The sequence below is a fragment of the Hemitrygon akajei genome, chromosome 15, assembly GCF_048418815.1.
Source record: "Hemitrygon akajei chromosome 15, sHemAka1.3, whole genome shotgun sequence".
Taxonomy (NCBI): domain Eukaryota; kingdom Metazoa; phylum Chordata; class Chondrichthyes; order Myliobatiformes; family Dasyatidae; genus Hemitrygon; species Hemitrygon akajei.
The window spans coordinates 88974959-88999592 of record NC_133138.1 but is presented as its reverse complement, the minus strand read 5'-3'; the positions used below and the strand labels follow the sequence as shown (position 1 = coordinate 88999592).

The window sequence follows — 24634 nt, the reverse complement described above, 5'->3', positions numbered from 1 at the left end:
TGCTCTTCACATACTTGTAGAATGCCTTGGGGTTTTCCATAATCCTGCTCAGCAAGGCCTTCTCATGGCCCCTTCTGGCTCTCCTAATTTCCTTCTTAAGCTCCTTCCTATTAGCCTTATAATCTTCTAGATCTCTAACATTACCTCGCTCTCTGAACCTTTTGTAAGCTTTTCTTTTCTTCTTGACTTGATTTATTAACAGCCTTTGTACACATAGGTTCCAGTACCCTACCATAACTTCCCTTTCTCATTGGAACGTACCTATACAGAACTCTACACAAATATCCCCTGAATATTTGCCACATTTCTTCCATACTTTTCCCTGAGAACATCTGTTTCCAATTTAAGCCTCCAATTTCCTGCCTGATAGCTTCATAATTCCCCTTACTCTAATTAAGCGCTTTTCTAACTTGTCTGTTCCTGTCTCTCTCCAATGCTATTGTAAAGGAGATAGAATTATGATCACTATCTCTAAAATGCTCTCCCACTGGGAGATCTGACACCTGACCAGGTTCATTTCCCAATACCAAATCAAGTACAGTCTCTCCTCTTGTAGGCTTATCTACATATTGTGTCAAGAAACCTTCCTGAACACACTTAACAAACTCCACCCCATCTAAACCCCTCGCTCTAGGGAGATGCCAATCGATATTTGGGAAATTAAAATCTCCCATCACAACAACTGTTATTATTACACCTTTCTAGGATCTGTTTCCCTATCTGCTCCTTGATATCCCTGTTACTATTGGGCGGCCTATAAAAATCAGCCAGTAAAGTTATTGACCCCTTCTTGTTCCTACCCTCCACCTTAGAGTCTCAGTAGATAATCCCTCCATGGCGTCCACCTTTTCTGCAGCCGTGACACTATCTCTGATCAACTGTGCCACGCAGCCCCATCTCTTTTGCCTCTTTCCCTGTCCTTTCTGAAACATCTAAAAGCCAGCAGTTGAAGTAACCAATCCTGTCCCTGAGCCATCCAAGTCTCTGTAATGGCCACCATACCACATCTCCAAGTACTGATCCACACTCTAAGTTCATCCGCTTTGTTCACAACACTCCTTGTGCTAAAATAGACACATCTCAAGCCTTTGGTCTGAGCGTGTCCCTTCTGTATCACCTCCCTATTCTCCCTGTTGTGCTGTCTACAAACTTTTTCTATTTGTGAGCCTACCTCCTCTTCCCCAGTCTCTTCAATACAAGACTGAAGGTGTTGTATTTGAATGTACACACTATGTGGAATAAGGTGGATAATCTTGTAGTGCAATATGACATTGTGGGTGTCATTGAGTTGTAGCTGAAAGATCATACCTGGGAGTATCCAAGGATTGAAAGGACAGGCAGGTATGCTACAGGAATGGGATGTCTCTGTTGTTAAATAAAAAGAAATCAAATATTTAGAAAGAGGTAACATAGGATTGAAAAATAAGAATTCTTGAGGGTGAAGTTAAGTAACTGCAAGGTTAAAAAGATCCTGGCGGGAGCAGTATACAGGTCTCTGAACAGTAGTTATGATGTGGGCTATAAATTGCAGCTGGAGAAAGAAAGTGCATGTATAAAGGGCAATGTTACGATCGTCATGAGGGATTTCAATGTGCAGATAGATTGGAAAAATCAGTTTGATACTGGATTCCAGGAGGGGGAAATTTGTAGAATGCCAACAAAATGGCTGTTTAGAATAAGTTGTGAGTGAGCCCACTGGGGGAAAGGCAATTCTGGATTGGTTGTTGTGTACTGACCAAATATAATTAAGGAGCCCTTTGGATCCAGTGATCATAATAAGATAGACTTTACCCTGCAGTTTGAGAGGGAGACAATAAAGTCTGGTGTTCAGTACTACAGTGGAGTAAGGGGAATTACAGAGTCATGAGCGAGAAGCTGGCCAAAGTTGATTGGAAGTGAACATTAGCAGAGATGACGGCAGAACATCAGACTGGAGTTTCTGGGGAAAATTTGGAAGACATAGGATAGATACATCCCAAAGATGAAGAAATAAGGGAGGATGAAGCCAACAAGGAAAGTCAAAGGGAGCATAAAAGCAAATCAGAGAGAAGATAATTGAGCAAAAATTATTGGGAAGTTAGAGGACTGAGAGCTTTTAAAAAGCAACAGAAGGCAAATAAAAAGGCCATAAGCAGAAAAAAGTTTAAATATGCAGGGAAGCTAGCCAATTATATAAAAGAAGATACCAAAAGTTTCTTTCAAATATATAAAGTGCAAAAGACAGTGGATATCAGATCACTGGAATGATAGTAATGGGGGAGAAAGAAATGACAGAGGAACTTAATAAGGATTTTGCTCGGTCTTCTCTATGGAAGACACTAGCAGTATTTCAGACATTCAAGAGTACCAGAGGGCATAAGCGAGTGTTGTTGCTATTACTAAAGAGAAGGTGCTTGAGAAGATGAAAGGTCTGAATGCAGATAAATCACCTGGACCAGATGGACTTCACTCCAGAGTTCTGAAAGAGGTGGCTGAAGAGATTATTGAGGCATTAGTAATGATCTTTCAGGAATCACTAGATTCTGGAATGGTTGCTGAGGACTGGAAAATTGCAAATCTTTAAAAAGGGAGGGAGGCAAAAGAAAGGAAATTATGGGCCAATTTGCCTGAATTCAGCAGCTGGGAAAATGCTGGAGTCCACTATTAAGGATAATGTTTTGGGGTATTGGCAGGCACGTGATAAAATAGGCCATGGTTTCCATCAGGAAAAAGCAAGGATATAACGCTGAGGATTTATAAGGTATTGGCCAGAGCATATTTGGAGTATTGTGAGCAGTTTTTGGCCCTTTATTTAAGAAAAGAGGTGCTAGCATTGGAGAAGGTCCAGAGTAGGTTCTCAAGAATTATTCCAGGAATGAAAGGGTTAACATATGAAGAGCATTCCCTGGCTATGGAGCTGTACCCACTGGAGTGGAGAAGAATAAGAGGTATCTCACTGTAAGCTATCAAATAATGAAAGGTCTGTTTAGAGTGGATGTAGGGAGAGTGCTTCCTGTAGTGGGTGACTCTGGGACCAAAGGACACAGCCACAGACTGTATTCTATTTAGTACAGAGATGAGAGGGAATTTCTTTACCAGAGATAGGGAATTCCATTCAAACAGATGGTTGTGGAAGCCAATTCATTGGGTATGTTTAAAGCAGAAGTTGTTAGGTTCTTGATTAGTAATGGAGTTAAAGATTACAGGGAGAAGGTAGGAGAATAAGGTTGACAGGGATAATAAATCAGCATGACAAATGGGCTGAAACTTTGTTCCTATGTCATGGTGTTATGGTCTTATGGCCTGGGGGAAGAAGCTGTTTGCCATCCTAGCAATTCTTGACAATGTTAAGAGCCCTATGCTGGCATAATTTCTGATAAATATCTCTGAAGGATGGAATAAATACCCTATTGATCCTTGCAATAGTCCTCACAATCCTTTGTAGGGACTTGCGAAGAGATGCCTTACATTTCCCTCACTAGATAGTGAGGCAGCTGGTCAGAACTAATCACTTGTGATACAGGTTGCTTGTTATTTTGTCAGTATGTTGTGGCACATAATTAAGTTGCTAGTTTAGCTAAAGTTAGCTTTAATGCACAAAAAATCAACAAAAGCTCTCTTCTATGAAAAAAATCGTGCACACATAAATGGTGCCTCATATAGCAACAAGAGACTTCCTATCCAGGAATTTTTGGTTGTTAGTGAACAGGGATATATCTCTCTTTATTTTGATGTATGAATTGCAAAATGATGTATCTCTTCAAGATCAGTTAATGCTTAAATAGATTATACAATCTTCTGCTAAACAGATTGTTCGGGGATATACCGGATAAAATCATTGCTCGAAATTATGGTGTATGTATCTTAACCAGGTTAAGCCACATAATGCTCAGTTACAATGATTATTCTTGGCATGTCACTATTAATTATATAGGGATATATCACATGCTGTTCTGGATTACATAGAATATACTGGGCTATATCAGTTCTGTGAAAAAGATTCCCTGGGAATATATGACTCACATTCAATGAGATCTGTTACTCTGACACTTTGTGATTTATCTCATCAGTCTTGTAATATATTTAAAATATATCTAAAATTTAAAAAAACCCAAACTCTCAGCAGGTCAGGCAACACCTGTGGAGACAGAAACAGCTAATGGTCTTTCATAGGAAACTTCATTCAGATTTATAGACTAGTTGGAGATAAATGACTCATGTTCTGATAATAAGTAAACAACCTGAAGAATTAAGTTCTCTCTCCACTGATGCTACTTGACCTACAGCATGTTTCCAGCATCTAGAGTCTTTGGTTCAAGCTTTCAATAAACATTTGTTCTCTATCTTGAAAAAACAGAATCACATGCAGTTCTCTTAATTACAGTGAGATATATCATTCACATATCTTTTATACAGGTTATTGAAAAAAAATTCACATACTGCTCTTGTGTAGATTACATTGAGCTATATCAAGATTATGACTTTTGAATGACAATTTTACACAGAATTCAGCTGTTTATATTGAACAAAATTCAGTTGTACAGATCACAGAGAGATTGGTCACTCATGATCCTACTATATATCAGCTTTGTGAAATAGATAATGCAGAGTTATAAACACATAGTTTAACATATAAGTTACATTATAAAAAGATCTGTCACAGAATTTCAGTTGTTGACACCTTACACAGGTGACGAGAGGCCAGAATCTCATATTTTGTTCAACTGCACAGGTGGTACTGTGGTATCTCACCTGGTCCCTCAACACCACCTCTTTGGTCAAGAAAGCACAGCAGCATCTCCACTTCCTGAGGACATTGAAGTGAGTGAGGTTCGAGACCCTAAGTCTCACACTCATTCTAAACAATTTTCATAGGAGCACTAACGAGAATGTCCTGGCCAGTTGGGTGGGATGGGAATTGTTAAGCATCTGACCACAAGTCTTAAAAAAGATGCAAGGACAGATGAGAAGATCATTGAGGTCTCTCTTCCACCCATTGGAGATATTTCTCAGAAGTGCTGTGTATGCAGAACCCTTAGCATTGTCAATGATCCCTCCCATCCATCCAACAAGCTTTTTGACCCTCTACCATCAGGTAAGAGGTATCGTAGTATTAGGACAAGGACTGTTAGAATGAAAAAGAATTTCTTCCCCCAGGCTGTAAGACTACTGAATTCCTGCCATCATTCAGAACTCATCACGCATGAAGCACCAGCAATGTTATACCATATACTCTTTAACTTGTGTTGTAAATGCATCTCATTATTTGTTAATATGACTTTATGTGCTGTGTGTGAGTTATATGTACTGTGTTGTGCACCTTGGTGCTGAGGAACATTGTTTCGTTCGTTGGTATACATGTGTACAGTTGTGCGTGAGTTATATGTACTGTGTTGTGCACCCTGATCTGGAGGAATGTTGTTTTGTTTGGTGGTTTACACATGTACGGTTGAATGACAATAAACTGAACTTAAACTAGTTCTGCTACTTAGTTCTATTGTTGAGGTTACATAGGGATCTGTCACTAAAAATCTGCTACAGCTGGACATGTCTCACACAATTTTCCACAGACAACGCAATATTTTATCACCCTTGATCCTGTTATAAAGAATAACATATTATACACAAACCTTGAAAGATTGGGTTATTATATCTCACATATAATTTGGTTTACAGATACGTTTGGGATGTATCAATTACTCAATATGTCGTACAGAATAAACTGGAAGCTTCTGAATGTTCTGCTCAGATGTTACAACACAGTTCTGTTTAATAGATTCCTTGTAGATGCATCACTTGCTAGTTTATTGTTGAGGTAACATTGCAAATTTCATGCCACTTAAATTTAGTACATTATGTTCACTTACATCATCCACAGTTCTGCTTTTTATATTGCTGGGATATCTAACAAATAATTCTAATATAACATTGAATGATAATCCATTATGCATAAATCCTGGGTAGTGTAAAATGATATCTGTTATATACAGCAGAGCATACTGTGAAATATATCCTTGTGACATCAATTCCACGAGGATACACTACATGCAATGCCTTTCTAATATAGACTGCACTTAGCTATCAAAATTACATTAGTACATCATATTGATACATATCAAAATAAAATCTGTAATATAGATGAGACTGGGTAGATGATATATTTCCCTGTTATGAATTCTCTCACAGTTCAGTAGTACAGTTTGAATATACACCTCACTTGGATTATTATGGAATATATCATTCTTGGATTACAAGAAGATTAAAGCAGATTATATTACACAACTTTTCATCATGATTTGAGACAATGTGGGTTCCTTTGTGTAATTAGTTACTGTAACATCCAGTAATGCCCTTGATTAGCAAATATCATCCAACCACTAATTCAAAACAGTGGGACCAAGAACCTAGGAGTACAAGTATATATTCCCCAAAAGTGGTGCCACAGGTAGTTTGAGTGGTAAAGAAGTCTTTGGGAACACTGACCTTCATCAGTCAAGGCACTGAATATGGTAGTTAGCATGTTCAATATTGGTCAGCCTGTTGTAGAAAATACTCTATTAAACTGGAAGAAGTGCAGAGGGGACTTACAAGCATGTTGCCAGCATTCGAGGGATTGAGTTATAGAGAGTGAGATTGAGCAGTTTGGGATTTTTTTCATGAGAGCGTAAGGTAATGAGGGGTGAGGGGTGTAATTATAGAGGCGTAGAAAATTATTAGGGGTGTAGACAGGGTGAGTCCTTTTCCTGGGGTTGGAGAATCAAGAACTAGAGAGTTTTGGTTTAAGGTGAGAGGAGGGAGATCTAATAAAACTGTATATGTACTGAACTGCCAGAGGAAGTGGTTGAGAGAGATTTAAAAAGCACAGTTAAGTGAATATGTAAGGTTTGGAGGGATATGGAACTAGCTGAGATCTGAATTTTGGTTGGCATAGACCTGTTGGGCTAAGAGCTTGTTTCTGGGCTGTTTAACCTTTATCAGTGCTGTGATCATTTAAGGCAACAAACTGTGGCAAAGACATTCCACAGATGGTGCTAACCTGCTGAGCATTTTCAGTTTTTAATTCAAATTTCCAACATCAACAACCCACAGAACTGTTACACATATTTTGCTAAGATTTAGCACAGCATGTTGTTAGATAATTAATACTGACATATGTATACTGTATAATCCAAATTCCGTTCACACATCACATTGTGATATACTGCTGATACTATTAGAAACTATTACCCATTTTTCTTTTACTCAAATCATACTGGAATATACCACATTTAGTGTTTGCTTTGATAATTCCACTGAGGTAAATAACTAAAAAATAATCTATAACAAGAAACATCACAATCAATTCTGATCCACATGATATTCCATGCACATTCACAAGGAAAATAATATAGAATCATTGTGTTAATTGTATCAAGATACATAGTATAGTCTGGCATTAGGATTTCAGAGAGATATAGATTACAGTGGAATATAATGCATGCACCTTCTGATGCTTCAAATCCAAAATAAGTAGAAGAAATTTCAGTTATAAATATTTCTCAGTAATATATCACACCTAGTCCTGTTATATTAATCACACATGGCAATTCACATGGTCATATTGTATAACACACAGAATCCAGTTACGTACTACAGATCAGACTGTGATATATCACACCCAGTTACATATATACAGATCATACCAGAAGGCATCACACAGTCATTTGGATTAAATTGTCATATACTGTGCCCATATTACACAGTAATATATCATACTCTATCACATTATGTAGATCACTTTGTGATATATCATTGCAGTCCAGTTATTTATTCTATACTATGACATACTAACATTTAGTCCTGTTATAAATATAACATCGTGATATAACCTGCCCAGTCAGGTTACATAAATTACAGCTTAATAACACATCAGGTTCTACCATATAGCCTACACCATGACATATCACACTGGTACTATTACATGGGACACAATGTGATAAATGTACTACTGTTATACCAAAATTACCATAATACACTACATATACACCAATTCCCTTATATATATATATATATATATATATTAAATTGATGCATTTACACACTTTTAGTAATAAAGATTGCAACAAGATATATAATAAAAAATTCTGATTAAATATTTATCTAGGGATATATCAGTAATAGTTCATTTGTGGAGATCTCACTTAGATATCTGTTCTATTAGACTGTTCTACAAAGATACAAGGTTTGGTTATATATTTTAAACGGTGGTACTGAACCCAAAAGATCCCATGATTATGTCAGAGTAATTTTTGCAGGTTGGCATGTAATGTAGAATAAGCTGGAATGTATTGCACCTGCTTCTGTAATATTGATTCGATATGATATCACAAGTGTTCTTCATTGGAATATATCATACAAAGGTTTATTACATAAATTTCTCATTAATTGATATCACTTAGAATTCTACATTTACTTTATTTATTCAATGAAAAATAATCTACATTTCTGTCATATAGGCAGTGTCTTTGTGTACATCATGCTCTCTCATATATATTTCTGCTATTTTGAACACACTGCCTTATTTCGTATACAGATAATCACTGGAATATAAACATGTTTTATTATATAGATACATCATGAAATCTCACACACAGTTCTATTTCACAAATTATACCATGACAGCCTTTGCACTTTATTATTGAGACCTAGTCTTGTTACATACACTGTGAGATCACACTCACAAGTTTTCTCACACAGATTCCCTCAGCTATATCACCCATAACTTCTTATATCAACATGTGTCACTCACAATTAACTTAATTATAAACACAAACATGTCTCTGGAATGTGTATTATTCAAGGATTTATCACACTTAACTGCTCTGCAAATCATGCTGTCAGATCATGGAGTAACTGAGTCAGTTAGTAAATCAACCTCAGCTACATATATCAACTAGTTAAGTCACACAGTTTGCTTATCCTATTTTGGACTAAATCATTCCTAGATAGATTGAGATTTGAGATTTATTATTATTTATATGTGTATCGTATTGTACTACATGGAGTTCTGTAATATAGATTACACCCAATGGCTCTATTGTATACATTAACCTCAATATATTATACAATTTTTGTCATGTGTGTTAGAGTGCTGAATTTCATCTGTAGATTATTATTGGATAACATGAGGATGTAAGGCACACAATCTTCATACTCAGTATTCTGTGAGTTCTCTATGAGATCTCCCACACAGTTCTGTTATACAGAACTGATACATCAGTTACAGTTTTCTTATATAGATTTACTTAGAAAACAGCAAGGTATATCAAATATTTGTCTATTCTTTGCATTGAACTTGACTATGTAACACACTTGTATTCTGCATGAGTTTCACAAATATATGTATTAAAGTCGCCGTTTTTCTTACACTATAGCAATGGCAACTACATTTCAAAGTTTCTTCATTGGCTCTGTAAATTAAACATACACATCACACAGTTGTATTACTTACACTGACTATGTTTTTCAGACCTTTGTTGAACACATTATATCAGTATATAAACTAGGCCAGATCACTAAAATAACAGGTCTGCTCTATTAGATTAAATTGGGATAGTATATTGATTTCCTTTACATTTTGCCTCCACCATAATATTCATCATTCTGATGTACAAGTTAAAATGCAATATATAATCTCAGAGCTTTCACAACTAGTTACATTGAGATATATCATACACAGGATACAGGATGGATATCTCACCCATCCTGGTTTCAATTACTCAGTTACATGCAGATTTACCAATAGGTCTGTTAAATAAGTTGTAACAGGAAATACTTTGCACAGTTCTATAGATTAAATTGAGCATAAGAATGAGAACAACATGGAACAATAAAACAATACAGCACAGAACAGGCCCTTCGTCCCACAATGTTGTGCCTCCCATATAACCCCCCATCTTAAATTCCTCCATATACCTGTCTAGTAGTCTCTTAAATTTCACTAGTGTATCTGCCTCCACCACTGACTCAGGCAGTGCATTCCACGCACCAGCCACTCTCTGAGTAAAAAACCTTCCTCTATTATCCCTCTTGAACTTTCCACCCCTTACCTTAAAGCCATGTCCTCTTGTATTGAGCAGTGGTGTCCTGGGGAAGAGGCGCTGGCTGTCCACTCTATCTAATCCTCTTCATATCTTGTATACCTCTATCATGTCTCCTCTCATCCTCCTTCTCTCCAGAGAGTAAAGCCCTAGCTCCCTTAATCTCTGATCATAATGCATACTCTCTAAACCAGGCAGCGTTCTGGTAAATCTCCTCTGTACCCTTTCCAATGCTTCCACATCCTTCCTATATTAAGGCGATCAGAACTGGACACAGTACTCTGTGTGGCCTAACCAAAGTTTTATAGAGCTGCATCATTGCCCCGCAACTCTTAAACTCTATCCCTCAATTTATAAAAGCTAACACCCCATAAGCTTTCTTAACTACCCTATCTACCTGTGAGGCAACTTTCAGGGATCTGTGGACATGTACCCCCAGATCCCTCTGCTCCTCCACACTACCAAGTATCCTGCCATTTACTTTGTACTCTGCCTTGGAGTTTGTTTTTCCAAAGTGTACCACCTCACACTTCTCTGGGTTGAACTCCATCTGCCACTTCTCAGCCCATTTCTGCACCCTATCAATGTCTCTCTGCAATCTTAGACAATCCTCTACACTGTCCACAACACCACCAACCTTTGTGTCACCTGCAAACTTGCCAACCCACCCTTCTACCCCAACATCCAGGTCGCTAATAAAAATCACGAAAAGTAGAGGTCCCGGAACCGATCCTTGTGGGACACCACTAGTTACAACCCTCTAATCCAAATATACTCCCTCCATCACACCCCTCTGCTTTCTGCAAGCAAGCCAATTACCTAGCCAAACTTCCCTGGATCCCATGCCTTCTGACTTTCTGAATAAGCCTTGTCAAATGCCTTACTAAAATCCATGCATATCACATCCACTGCACTACCCTCATCTATATGCCTGGTCACCTCCTCAAAGAACTCTCAGGCTTGTTAGACACGATCTGCCCTTCACAAAGCCATGTTGACTGTCCCTTTTCATGAATCATTAATTCATGATTCACAGTAACTTATTGCTCATAGTTTTTGGGGATATTACAAGCAACTTAATTATAGAGATTTCACTGTGAGATTACATGTTTCTTTGCTAGGTAGGTCACCAATGGTTAAGTGCACAGTGTTCTTACATGCATTGCACTAGAATACATCACACACACTCATATATATATATATATATAAAACATTATTTTTCAGAATGCGCTCAGATATATCTAAAATTTAATATATAATATTTTGGTTGTATAATTTATATCAGGGTTACCTACTCAAAGCTTTAATGTGTAGAAACAGCACATGCGTAAATGCAGTTCAGTCACTGTGATATATTTCTCTTACATTAACTATATTGGCATAAATCCCACAAATGTAACAATATGCATCATGACATGTAACACTTCTGCTACCTACATATAACTGGGACATATTGTGATTTAACACATATTACTATTGCAAAGATTGAATTACCTCAGATATTTCAAACCATCCTTATTTCCATTATGTAAATAATATCAGATAAAACACATGATTTCATTATATCGATAATGGAATATAATTTCAGCATTTCAGTTCAATAGATTACATAGATTGAAATATTTTACGGTTGGTGTTTTGTCAAGATTATAATAGCAATTTAAACATATTTATTTTATACATCTTACACAGGGACATATATCACCCTTATTCCTAGTACAGATTTTGTATTGAGGTACACAGTAGATCACAATGCTTCTCAAAATGTATAGAGTAAACTCACATCTCTTTATCATATAAACTTTGACAGGATGTAATTGACATCAAAAGAGGGAAAAGAGAGAAATGTTAACTATAACTAATAAAATATATAATGCACTGTTATATAACTTATACCAAGATGTACCACCTGGTCTTCTAGGACCAAAGTTACATCGATAGATAATAATATACGTTTATATCGATACTACTCTGATATATGTTGCAATGTTTAATTCTATTGTCACAGCAAGATCAGTGTGTTGTTCATCAGATTTCACTGAGATCTGAATGGTTCTATTACATAGGTTAAACCAGGGAACACCATTCATCGAAATAACATATAATTAACACACTTTCATCGATGCAGATCTGTTAAATCATATAGATTTATGAAATACCGTACTATAACATAAATTACACAATACTTAATCATTCAAAAGTCCATCATGTAATTTGTATCAGGATGAATAACATGGTGCTTCTTTAAGTAAAAGGGTATATCACACCCTTCCTAGTTGAGAACTTTATCACTCGGATCTAATATACCTGTATCATATAGAGCCAGGTAACAAGGATAATTCATAAAACTCTGTGAAACATCTGTTATTTCATTCTTACACAAAAATCTAACCTCAATATGTATCAAACAATCTGTTTATAAAGATTACATTATAAAAGTACATCCAACCCTGTTGTATATATTACATAAGATATAGGTATATTATTGTATAGAGACAAGAAGGAACAGATATCTCACACAGTATAGTTTAACTGGCATACTTTACACATGATTATGCTGAAGTTGAGCCTCATTACAAACCATATATATGTAAAGTGATAATATATCAAGTAATATATCCAATATTACTATAGGATATTCCAAGACACATACAGAGTTCTTTTACACAGTTTATTCCAAAGCTTATCACTCCCTACTGTATTACACAAATTTACCAGGAGATATATAATCTATTTCCCCTATTAGCTCTCTGTGCACAATATATAGTGGTGACCACTGAATACTACATTGATTGCAATCACAAATGTGTTGTAATAAAAATTTATATGAGGATTATATTAACAATTACTCTGTTATATAGATTGTAGGAAGATGCAAAATCCTAAAGTTTACATATCACAAAATATGTAATCTTGTTATTCTGATTATTCTAGAATAGGATATATTCCATGTTGATTCAGTTACTCCAGGAAACTTCACACATTCTTCTCTGTTAAAGTAAAAGATGTCCTTCCTAGTTGTCAACTTTATCACACAGATCTGTACGTGAATAACACAAGAATATACTGTAAAATGGACGTGCAGCATATTACAATGTATTGTTTACAGTTTACAACACAGTTTTGTTCTGTGTTATATTGGACAAGCAATGATGCTGCATGTATTGCACCAGAACATAGCACATATTTGGTTTGTTACATGCAATAAACTCACATTGAATATTTTTACATTAATAATATGTATATATATGACAGGTACGATAGAGATTCACATCTTTTAATCACAATTGTATTTTGCAATTTACACTGAACTTTATGATACTGATCAGTATGTAAATAAACAAGAATATAACAGACAGCAATGTAACATGGATAACTCATAAACTCCATGAATCCTCGATTATTTAATACCCACTGAAGGAACCACTTGTACTGTTTGCACTGATATCTACTACATAAAGATATGTTACTTGGGTTACACTTACAGCTACAGTTCTGATACAGATATTTTGTAATATACCAAACATATAATTATAATATATATTAGAAATGCAATATTTCATATATAGAAATATTCACTGTACTGTATCATTTCACACAGTTCTATTGGGGTAGATCACTCACTAGTCAGCCATATAAGTTACAGATATCACACAATTTTCTGTAACACTTCCCACGCTATGACAAATTATACACAAGAAACACTGCAGAGAAGCCTGCCTTGCATTGTCATGTTACACAGATCTCCAAGAGTTAAATCTCAGACAGCACCATTCTATAAATTCCATAGTTCATTATGTATTATTCATAGAGCTTTGCTCTATAGATTAGACCAGGGCATATTATTTTCAGCATTAGTACATATTGACTACTTTTCCATATAGCTCGTTGTGCACTGGGATACCTCATTTATAGATTGTTCATGTAAGTTAGTCTCAGTAATATTGTTTCTATAGATTATATGACAATATATGACATAGATCTGTTTGCAAGTTTAAACGAAAATACTTTTGCACATCATGTAAATTATGATCAAGCTAATCACAAACCTTTTTATAGGTTACATTATGAAATGTTGTTAAGAGGTTATTTTATCTTAATTCCATTCTAAATGTTGCATATCAATTAAATATATGTGATATTGATTACCATAGAATATACAGTGAATATATTATTCACAGTTACATAGATCATGTTGAAACATATAACACAATTTGTTATTGAAAGTGCAGTGAAAGTTAATAGATATAGCATTCAAAGTCATGCTGCACAGAAAATGCTGATATATCTGCAGTTCTGTTTTCTCAATTAACTAAGGATATATTAATCACAGTTTGTTAAATAGATAACAATGTACAATCTACACCACAGACCATTACTACACACTAGTATATCACAGATTGCACAAGGGTGCTACATACCAATATTTTTGAACAAAATTCATACTTTTTCATAAAATGTGTTTGAACTCTCCTCACACTCAAAAACATCTGATGATATTATGGACTGCATGTTTTTAGAAACTGAGGGCCCCCGATGACTGCTGACATGTGTGGCTGGGATAATTTGGTGTGTTAAGTGTATTTATATTCATCTTTACTTTGTGCAAACTTTCTAACCAAATTACTGGACTATTGTTAAAATCTCACAGAAAGCAGCATATTCCAGACTAGGAACCATTGCACTGACATATAAGTACATCGCCCATGTTTCTGTAATACATGTTATACTGGGACATATCAAATACAATACTACTGGTGCAAAATGATACAATGTAAAGTATACTATAGCTCATGTAAATAAATTATGTTGGAGATAATGCTCACATTTCTCTCATATACATTATACTGGATTATTCTATATACAACTATATTAAGTACCTATTCAGAGTTCAGTTGTGAAACCAGCATTTATCACAGTTGTGTATTACAGGATTCATTGCAATGTATAGAAACCTTTTTGTTATATGCATAATTTATATTGGAATGTGTCATTCATTCTGTTTTTAATAAATTGCTCTGAGACATATCACACCTAGTTATACTATGACATTAAACATTTCTTTGTTACATGTAGAGAGATATATCACTCTGCTAGAAATGGCATTTCTATTGCCATTTTAATCATTGTACTGGATAAAAGAGACACTCTACTATACAGATGTTGGGGAGAAATATTGTTATAGTTCCAGTAATATACATGTTATGTCAGCTCTTAGTATTTTGGAGACACATGGGGCAAAACTCTTCAGTTCTGCATCAATTAAACTACAGCCTACTGAACAGACTGGTGATTAAGATAGATTATACACAGAGGTATAAAATACACTAAAACCTATTTCTCAATAAGTCATTGAGATATACCACACACAGTTCCATAATATAGGTAGCACCGCCCAGCTCTAATATACACATTATGGTGGAATATCTTGCAGCCAAATTTATTCTATTGGTTACACCAGTTCATCACTCTCAGCTCTGATACATAAACTACCCTTCGAGATATCATGCCCTTTCACTTGTACAGATTCTGCTTCTTTCTTTTGTTGTGTGGGATCTGGCCATCACAGGCAAACTGCTCTTGCTGTGCCTTTCAATCAGTCAGCCAGACATTTCTGTGGCTCTTCTTTCCCCAAAAAACATCAGTGAATGAGTGATTTCTTTTAAAACAATCCATAGCTTCACCAGATTGATTTATTTTATTCCATACCTATTTAAGTAACCAAATTAATATTCCCTTCAGATGTCATGTAAGATTTGAATTCATACATTAATTTAACCCTATACCACTATAACCCAAAGAAATACTATGATAAGTCACCTGGTAGTCTGCTATATACATTACATTGATACTGCACATTGTTCTGTTATATCATTTACAGAATCAAATACTACTTATTGCTCCTATAAATAGATGATTATTCTGCGATAGAACATAGAAAGTTACAGCACGTTACAAGCCCTTTGGCCCACAATGTTGATAGATTGTTCATACTTCACTCTGGATTCACTTTCATTGCTCTACTTTACAGAATCCAGTAGAAAGCACCTGTCAACATTCTGCTACAATCACTCAGGAAAGTGGGTGGTGAGGAGGGGACTTAAAGTTCCACATCCAAGATAGGAAAAGAGGTTAAAATCCCACACATAATTGAGGGAAAGTCTTATGAGCAGATACAAAGGAGGAAAGGTGAGGTGAGAAAAGGGGTTAAAGTTATATGCCAAGCATGGAAGACATTACAACATACACAAAATGTTGGAGGAACTCAGCAGATCAGGCAACATCTATGGAAAATAATAAACAGTTGACGTTTTGGGCTGAGGCCCTTCATCAGGACTGGAAAGGAAGGCGGAAGAAGCTAGAATGAGAACGTCAAGGCTGGAGAACGAGTACAAACTAGAAGGTCGATAGGTGAAGTCAGGCAGCTGGGGGGGGTAATGAAGTAAGAAGCTGGGAGGGGTAGAAGGAGAAGGCAAAGTGCTGGGGAAGAAGGAATCTGATAGGAGAGGAATGTGGACCTTGGGGGAATGGGAAGCAGAAGGAAGGAACCTGGGGGGAGGTGATAAGCAGTTGAGAAGTAAAGGGAAGAGGGAGACCAGATAGAGAAATGAAGAGGGAATCGGGAAAGGGAAAAATACAAAAAGTTGACGAAAATTGATTTCACAACTAATACCTGGAGGTCAGGAGGGGTTAATACCCTGCACACAGAGGATGTAAAGAGTTAAAAGCTGGAGCCACTGATGAGGTTAGGGAGGAGTTAAAACTATGCATCCAGTGGACACAAGTTATAGCGAAGAGATGAAAGCCTACAGCCAGGGAAGAGCACATGAATGCCTTGCACCTCAGGTAGGGAGTGGTTAAAACCCTGCTCCCTGGGAAGAAAATGAGTTAAAGAATTGCAAACAGAAGTGAGTAGAGAATAACACACTACATGCAGAGACGGTAAAGGATTAAAATCCTGCATCCAGGGATAAGAAGTTTTAGAGCCCTTCCCACAGCAATAGGAAGGGGCTGAAACAGCACTAAGATGGAAGAAGGGTTAATACTTGATGTATAGGGACAGGGAAGGGCAGAAAATGAAGAAGAGTGGTTCAAACCCTATGCGTGGGCATGAATGAGATGTATCAATGGTCATTGGTGCTGAGGGAATGAGCACAATTAAATCAAGGGGAAGGAACATTTAACACTCTATGAGAAGTGTGCAGGGTGACATACACGCCGGAGTGGAGAAGGATTATATCCCATACAGAGGGGAAGGACAGGGATTAGATGCTATATTCAGCAAAGGGCAGCACATCCAGACTGAGGATTGCAATGCATCTTGTCAATATTTCCTCAAATCAAAATGAGGAATTCTGGGGATACCCAGCAGGTCAGGCAGCAGGGAAACAGAGTGAATGCTTCAGGTCAAAGACACTGCCTTGGGGCTGTGAAAAGTTGAGAGAAACAGAAAGGAGGGATGAGGAGAAGAGAGGCAAAGGTCCACTGTAAGATGGAGACCAGGAGAGACAGAACATTCAGACATTGCCTGCTCTGTTCAGTATTTCCAGGGTTTCCTGTTCAGATTCAGATTTCCAAATCAGAGTTTCTTTTTACTTTTGGTACTATATAACGTCCATGCATGCTGGGTGTGCACAGAAAAAAAATGATATGCTGGTTATGCCTGTTCTGACAGGAACCAGTGATACTGCACTGAGTGAAAGGAAGAGAAGGAGCTGCAACAAACAGCTGCACTACTCCCATACGAGGTGGAATAGAACCTCCACAAGGTTGACTCTCTTGCTAACTAGTGCCTCCTGCTGGTAAGTGAGTGCTCGCCCACCTGAGGAGCAACAAAAGGCACCTGGAGTTGGTGCTGAAGTGGATGAGAGGCAGGTGGTGAAATAGATGGGGCAGGATTGAACATATGCAAGAGACTGAGAGAGAAAAATTACAGTACAGAAAAGCCTGGCAAACTCTAAAAAAAATTAAACAGAAGGGATATTGCTGGATGGAATAAATTTGTAGAGATATCCTTACAGTGGTAAGTGGCACATATCTGGTGCCTTGTCTTCTGTATCAGTATCTATTCATGAGAGCCCCAATAGACCCCAGTATCCTTGGAGGTAATGCAGAAAGAAATCAATAGCCACTTTGTCCTGTCAACAGTCAGATCTTTTCAAACAAAGTAAGGCAAATGATTTGAGGTTTCAAATGCCCAGTACCACATTATATATGTAATATGGTACCACAAATCCAGGTTCCAAGTTTCAGTGCCAGGAATGGAACCACGGGGTTGTGTGTGAAAGCCTTCTCCTATTGTTCCTAAACTGAGGAAGGAAAACATGTGCTCCCTGCACCTCACATTCAGACCATAGATCAATCTGATTGATCAGGTTTATACGTAAATATTCAGAGAACAAGTTCACAAGGCTCAAGAGATGACTGCTTTGTAATTTACCCCTTTGCCTTCCTTTGAGTATCAAATTAACAGCCAATGATGGAAGAGAATGTCTGGTATTTAGGACCTTGCAATTGCTCCACTGAGACCGTGTCACCCTTCTTCCTCTGTTGACCTTTGCTTTAGTATAACTGCCATCTGGCCTGAAAACTGTTCGCCAGTGATTTTGTTTCAAGAGTCATTAGTGTCTCCTACTATATTAAACCCTGCAGAGCACAGAAGGAGCAAGCTTGGACTTGTGTGACAACAAGTGCCCTCTAGTGGAGAATGGTTACTGAGATACCACCACTGAACACTGTCTCAACACAATTTCAGGAAAAAAACACTATTATGCTACAATTCCAAAGCCCATTGCTAGACTGTAACCTAACCTGGTATTAGAAATTAAAAGAACTGATCCAGGTAGAATATCAATGATTGAGGAAATTGTCCTATCAAAGCAATCACCTCAATGTTTAAAGATGAAGCAAAATTACTAGGAATTGTTTCTCAACAAGTTTAAGATAAAGCTGAAGTTGAGACAGGCAAACAAAATGCAATCTGCTTCTTCTGCTAAGATTTCTCACCCTTTCCCCACCCTGCTCCCCAGTAACTCCCAATTTATTCAGTAACTGGTTAGCCTCAACATGTTAATGACTTCAGATCTGTCATTGAGGCAGGCATCCTGGAAGTGTTGAGCAGGTGTTCCATTTTTAATCATGAGATGTTTATTCAGATAGATTATAATGACTTTAGAGCAACACTTTCAGAAAAGCTGTGAAATTCTCTCTATAATTCAACCAAGATTATTCCTGAACTAATGCCACCAAAACCAGGCAAATTATTATTTGCTCTCTCTAGAGCAGGGGTACTATGGAGCCTTGCCATTAACTGAGTGTCTGTGGACCCCACTTGGGAACTTGGCTCTAGGGGTTTGTAGATCTTTCTCTGTACTGATTGGCTGTCAGTTATACTTTTAGATCTTTAGATCAGGTTTGCCTATGGTTTGTTTTAGGAATATGAGGTACACAATGTCACATAAACAAAGATGAGACAATTATTCTGCTTACGTTGGGCCTAGGAATTGTATAAGCTTCACCCAGACACTCCTGAGATATTGCCACCCTCTCATTATCCACCGTGTTGAGGGTAAGCTAAGTGACTGGAACTCCCAATCTACCTGCCAAGAGACAGTGGCCCCACACCAAAGAGAACTGAAGCAACAAACAAAATGTTGGACAAACACATCAGGTCAGGCAGCATCTGTGGAGGGAAATGGATAGTCAACATTTTGGGTCAAATTCCTCCTTCACTACCCAGACTATGGATCACATAAAGAGAGGCAATGGAATAAAAGTCCATATCATGTGGTCTGGTGCCATATGATATGCACCATAGACACAGCTAGACATGTGTGCCTTTCTCTCCCATCTGCCTAGGAGATGCTTCACATACTATGCTACAAGTGAGGACCTTATGCTTGCTGCTTGCTAATGCTCCACTGCTTCCATCAGTCAGTTCTTACCATATTTGTTGCCGTCCTCGCCCTTGGCACTTATTCTCCTTCCCAAGACCTGCAAGTGTTTGCCACTTGTTCGACTGTAAAGCTGGTACAGGCGCACATACTTGCGGCTTGTGTCATCCCTCAACCTCGTGTGGTTCTCCACATGAGGCCAAAAATCTGTGTCCTCTTCCATTGAAGCCTGTGGTCAGCAGCAACAGGAGAGAGGAGATATAAATGGCAAATTTCCCAGACCTAGCACAGCCCCAAAACACACCCAACTATCAAAACAAACGCTCCCAGACTGTGGAACAAAGGTTGGCTGTCCTCACCCTGCACCTGGGTATTTTTCCTTCAATGTGGAAAACCAAGAGCAGGGAGCTCCATTCCTTGTGGCTTCCTTTCTCTGTTGCCGTGGCTCAGTGGCTAGCACTTGACCTGACATGCAGAACTTGACCTGACATGCAGAGAGCTGTGGCTTCAAGTCCCATTCCAGAGATCTGTGTTGCCAATACAGTGCAGTGAAGAAGAAGTCATTGTGACCCAAATCTAATCCCATTTGCCCATTGAGCTGTGATGACCTAGAGCAATAGGAAAGGACCTGGAGAGTTCTTCTGAGGGTCTGAATAAAGATTCATCCTTTGAACAACATCACCAAAACAGACAGCTCTTTGCTATTACAAACTTGGAAATCACTGAGCAATTCAGAAACAATGAAGTGCTTCAGAAATGTGATATTCGCTGCATCACAGAAGGTGTAGCACCTGAATGTACAGCAACATCCTTCAAAGAGCAATGTGGTAATGAGCCAATAGCCTATTTTTATGGAGTATATGGAACATGCTGTGTATGACTCTCCTGTACTGATTTTCCCAGTAGCTTCGCCAATGAATGCAGAAGGAACTAGGGTTTATCCCTCATCTGAAATCTGGCATCTCATCTCAGCATCCAATCTCTGAAAAGGCATGTAAGCTACTGAATGAGTGGTGAAGTACTTCTATCTGAGGCACAATTGATGGGTTTCCACACAGCAAACATTTGTTTTATGGTGTAGTTTTACACTTAGAGAGTGTGTGTTTGTGTTATTGTAAATTCACTGTTGTGCTCAATATCCTGCACATCCCTGCTTCACTCTGAATAAAGCTATTGTTGGATTTCTCAACCTGACCCATGGTCCCCCACCTAGCAACAGATTTCCCCTGGTGTTGCATTGAACAACCTCCAGCCTGATGACAGTGGCTGTACTAGTCCAGTCCAAATGAGAGACCTCATAGAGAATGGAGGCTGACTCTTGGCTGTAGGGCTGGTAACTTATACATGTGGGAGTGCCTCTGGAGTAAGAGAAGCCAAGATATATTAGTACATCTACAAAAGGTAGTAGTTTGGTGAGCTTTTTTATCAGTTCTAAATGATGGTGGTATTATGGATATATTATTTTGTAATATGTAATCTTGCAATATTCCATGATGATCTGAGCATGGGTTCAAGTTATGAAAGGAGACTGAACATCAAATTAAAAAAAACAAATACTGATTGAGGCTGAATAGGCTGCACTCTGCACTATGTAGAAAACAATATTTACTCCGTAAAACTTCTTTAGTTTTCTTTATTTCTATTTGATACAACTGAATTTCTTATAATGATTTTGATCTGTTACACATAGCCCAGACCGGGTAAGAGTAGCAGGTTTCTTTCCATGGGAATATGCATAAATCAGATATGCTTCCAGGTCACCATTATTTCAATCTGATTTTTAGAGCAAATTCTCTTAACTAACTCCTGAATATTATTAAGCAACATAATATAATCTTGGAAAGGAAGTCAAATCTCAGCCAAATTTACAACTAAGAAAGGGGATGTTCTTTATTCAGAGGATTATAGGTCTTTGGAATTCTCTGCCACAGACACTAGTGAATGTTGTTTATTCACCAGGGAATTCATCATGGAATGTTGGACGCTGAAAGAACCAAGCAGATGAAGATGGGGTGGGAAAGTGGAATCAGTATCTCCCTGGATGTTAGAGCTGGCTCAGGAAGTCATTCCGCCTCAGGGAGGGGATTCACTCCATTCTCTTTGTCCAATTGTATGGGAATTAATTGTGTACAATTTGTATAACTGCATGACCTTCTTTCTACATCATATAATCATTCAACTTCCGGCTTTCGCTATAATGAACTCATCTTCGCTTTGTTCTATTTATTTGTGTAAGTTCTTCCTGGTTACACTAACAGAGCGGTGAAACGTTAACTCTCTCATGCCATATAACCTCTTCATTCACCCAGTAGATTGGCAGAATGTTCATTACCGCTATTCCCCCGACTTCCCCTGGCATTCTAGGTTTCCAGGCAAGGTGTCCTGTGTGTCGGGGCGAACGGTACGGAGATACTGGTGCAGTAACGGGAGCTCCATTCTCCAGGAGCAGAACCGGGCACCTCGTATTTGGAGAAGAGAGTGGTAGTTCCCTCTTAACAGACATCTATGTAAACCGTGAGCTGTGCCTGCTGTGAAACCTCGGGATTGTTTTATTTTCTGCAGTTGGATAAGTTCCTGCCGTTTCGGCTGATCCTATCCGCTGGGCAGGTGCAGATGTGCGCGCACTTCACTCAGGTTCCGCAGCCCCTCTCGTTCCTTCTCAAACCTCTGCCTTCTTGTCTCGTTCACACATTTCTTTTGCAAGTGTCTTTAAATTTTAGAGTTTCTCTCAGCAGCAGAAAGAACAACCGCTGGTAATGTCTGACACCGATCCCGTGAATGTAAGCGACTCCGCTATTTTGCAGCGAGGAGGGCGTTTCCCATCTAAAACTGCTCCCGACTAAATCAAGCGACCTCATCTGGAAAATTAGCAATGAAGTTCCCACCCCCCACCACCACCCAACACCCCTCCTCTTTCTACTTGGGAGGTTTGGCGTTTTGAGCTATATTATACAACAGCCTCTGCAAACTTCAGAGTACAAAACGTCTAGTCAAATAAATTTATCAACCTTCCAGTGAAAACATTTTTCTAATGAAAATAGTAAAATTTGTGGAGTTTAGTGCGCTCCATCTGTGAGAATTATCAGATTTTGGTAATTAAGATCCACAAGTTAGCGGCTTATTCGGAAGATTTAAAAATAAGTCTTTAATAATTGTTCAATAAAACCAAGGAAGTGTAAGTAGCTAATTAAAGTGTCACTTACCTCGATCCCAAAGCAGACTAACAGCGCGTGTAAACCTCTGTATGGGAGAAAATGAAAGGAATTAAAAATCAGAGAAGTCAAGTTCTCTGTAGAGTAGAATTGGCTTAATTTTCTCTTCATTAAACACATTTTACCCTGTTCAATTGAATAGTATTAAAGCGGGCATTCATACGTCCTTTAAGCGTAACCATTATAAAGTTCGAAGATGCTTACAGGCAGATGAAGGTCGAAAAGGCCGGATTCATGGCTACGGATCTGACCGAGGTGTGGGGCCGAACGAAGAGAGCTGCTGATTTAGCCGCGCCGCCGCTGACGGGAGTGTGCGAGGGTCAGTTGGTGCTGACGCCGAGAGGTGTCAGAGGATGTGGGTGCTCTTCCACCAAGCCAGTCTATGCCGCGAGGTGGAGGTAATCGGTCTCCCAGCTTCTCAATCAAGGACCCACCCTTTGACAATCCAGCACCCGCCGTGAAAAATGCATCTCTTGCTGAAACGTGGATGCAAGCGAGATAAACCAGGCAAATATTTTGTTCACTTCCACTACTGCCTTAGAATATCCAAGGATCTAATGCTTAACTTTGCTCCTGCTCCCGCCTCTCTACATTCGGCGTGTGTTCTTGCAGTGCGAAGCAAAAGTACTCCTTCTCACATACACACATGCATCCACACACAGACGAGGAGGTGGGGAGAGAAAGAGTGACAGGTTTGCTCTATACCAAACCCGATCAGACGCCATTGAATTCCCCCCCCCCCCACCCCACCACACCACACCACACCACACCACACCACACCACCAAGCGCTGAATCAGCAAGGTCTCAGTGGCAGCTACCCCAAACACCCCCTCCCTCAGTTCAGTATCGGCCAGTCTCCCGCAGTCCTGGGACAGCGCGAGCATTAATCTTGATGCCCCGCACCAGATTAAACTGTCTCCCGAAAGGAGCCAGCAATGAAATTTGGCTACAGAAGATGACCCGAGTGATTTGCGCCAGGACATCGCTTCCCATTCCAGCTTCTTTCTCTTACTGTAGCGCGATTTTGTCAACTGGGAGTTAGATTATTCCCGCACGTACTTCTCAGTCCAGAGACAATCTTTGTCAAGCGAAAGGTTGGACGCATAAACCACGAGACAGGGCAGCAAAAAAAAAGGAAAAAAATGAGTAAAAGGAATGCCGGTTGAAAGAGGAGACAGAGAGAGAGAAAGTCATGAGAACGAGAAAGAGAGAGAGAGGAGAAAAGAGTAAGAAATAGGGATAGAGAGAGGGAGCAGGCAGAAGAAGAGAGAGATGGAGAGAGAAAGAAAAAGATAAAAGAGAGAAAGAGGGTGAGAAAGAGGAGAGAGAAAGAGAGGAGAGAAGGAGAGGGAGCAGTGAAGGAGATTGAGGAGAGAGGGAGGGAGGGAGAGGAGGAGAAAGAGAAAGGAGAGAGCAAGAAAGAGTGGGAGAGCAAAGTGAAAAAGAGAGATAGAGGAGCAAGGAGAGAGC

General features: G+C 38.6%; 1 protein-coding gene across 1 annotated transcript; it reads right to left on the bottom strand.

Moving 5' to 3' along the window:
- Positions 1-11338: 11338 nt before the first annotated feature.
- LOC140739623 (fibroblast growth factor 18-like) lies at positions 11339-23801 on the bottom strand. The gene is made up of 4 exons (XM_073068022.1): positions 23368-23801; positions 23155-23191; positions 20003-20180; positions 11339-13098 (listed from the first exon to the last, which is right to left on the bottom strand). The coding sequence occupies exons 1-4, from the start codon at positions 23397-23399 to the stop codon at positions 13073-13075; spliced, it is 273 nt and encodes a 90-aa protein (XP_072924123.1). The 5' UTR covers positions 23400-23801; the 3' UTR covers positions 11339-13072.
- Between the last annotated feature and the right edge of the window lie 833 nt (positions 23802-24634).

Excerpts from the sequence above, each read along its gene's own strand:
- LOC140739623 (XM_073068022.1), bottom strand. The coding sequence starts at position 23,399 with ATGAATCCGGCCTTTTCGACCTTCATCTGCCT. Across the intron at positions 23,192-23,367 it reads TTTTCGACCTTCATCTGCCT|AGGTTTACACGCGCTGTTAG; the intron begins GTAAGCATCTTC and ends TCTCCCATACAG. Across the intron at positions 20,181-23,154 it reads TAGTCTGCTTTGGGATCGAG|GCTTCAATGGAAGAGGACAC; the intron begins GTAAGTGACACT and ends TGCTGACCACAG.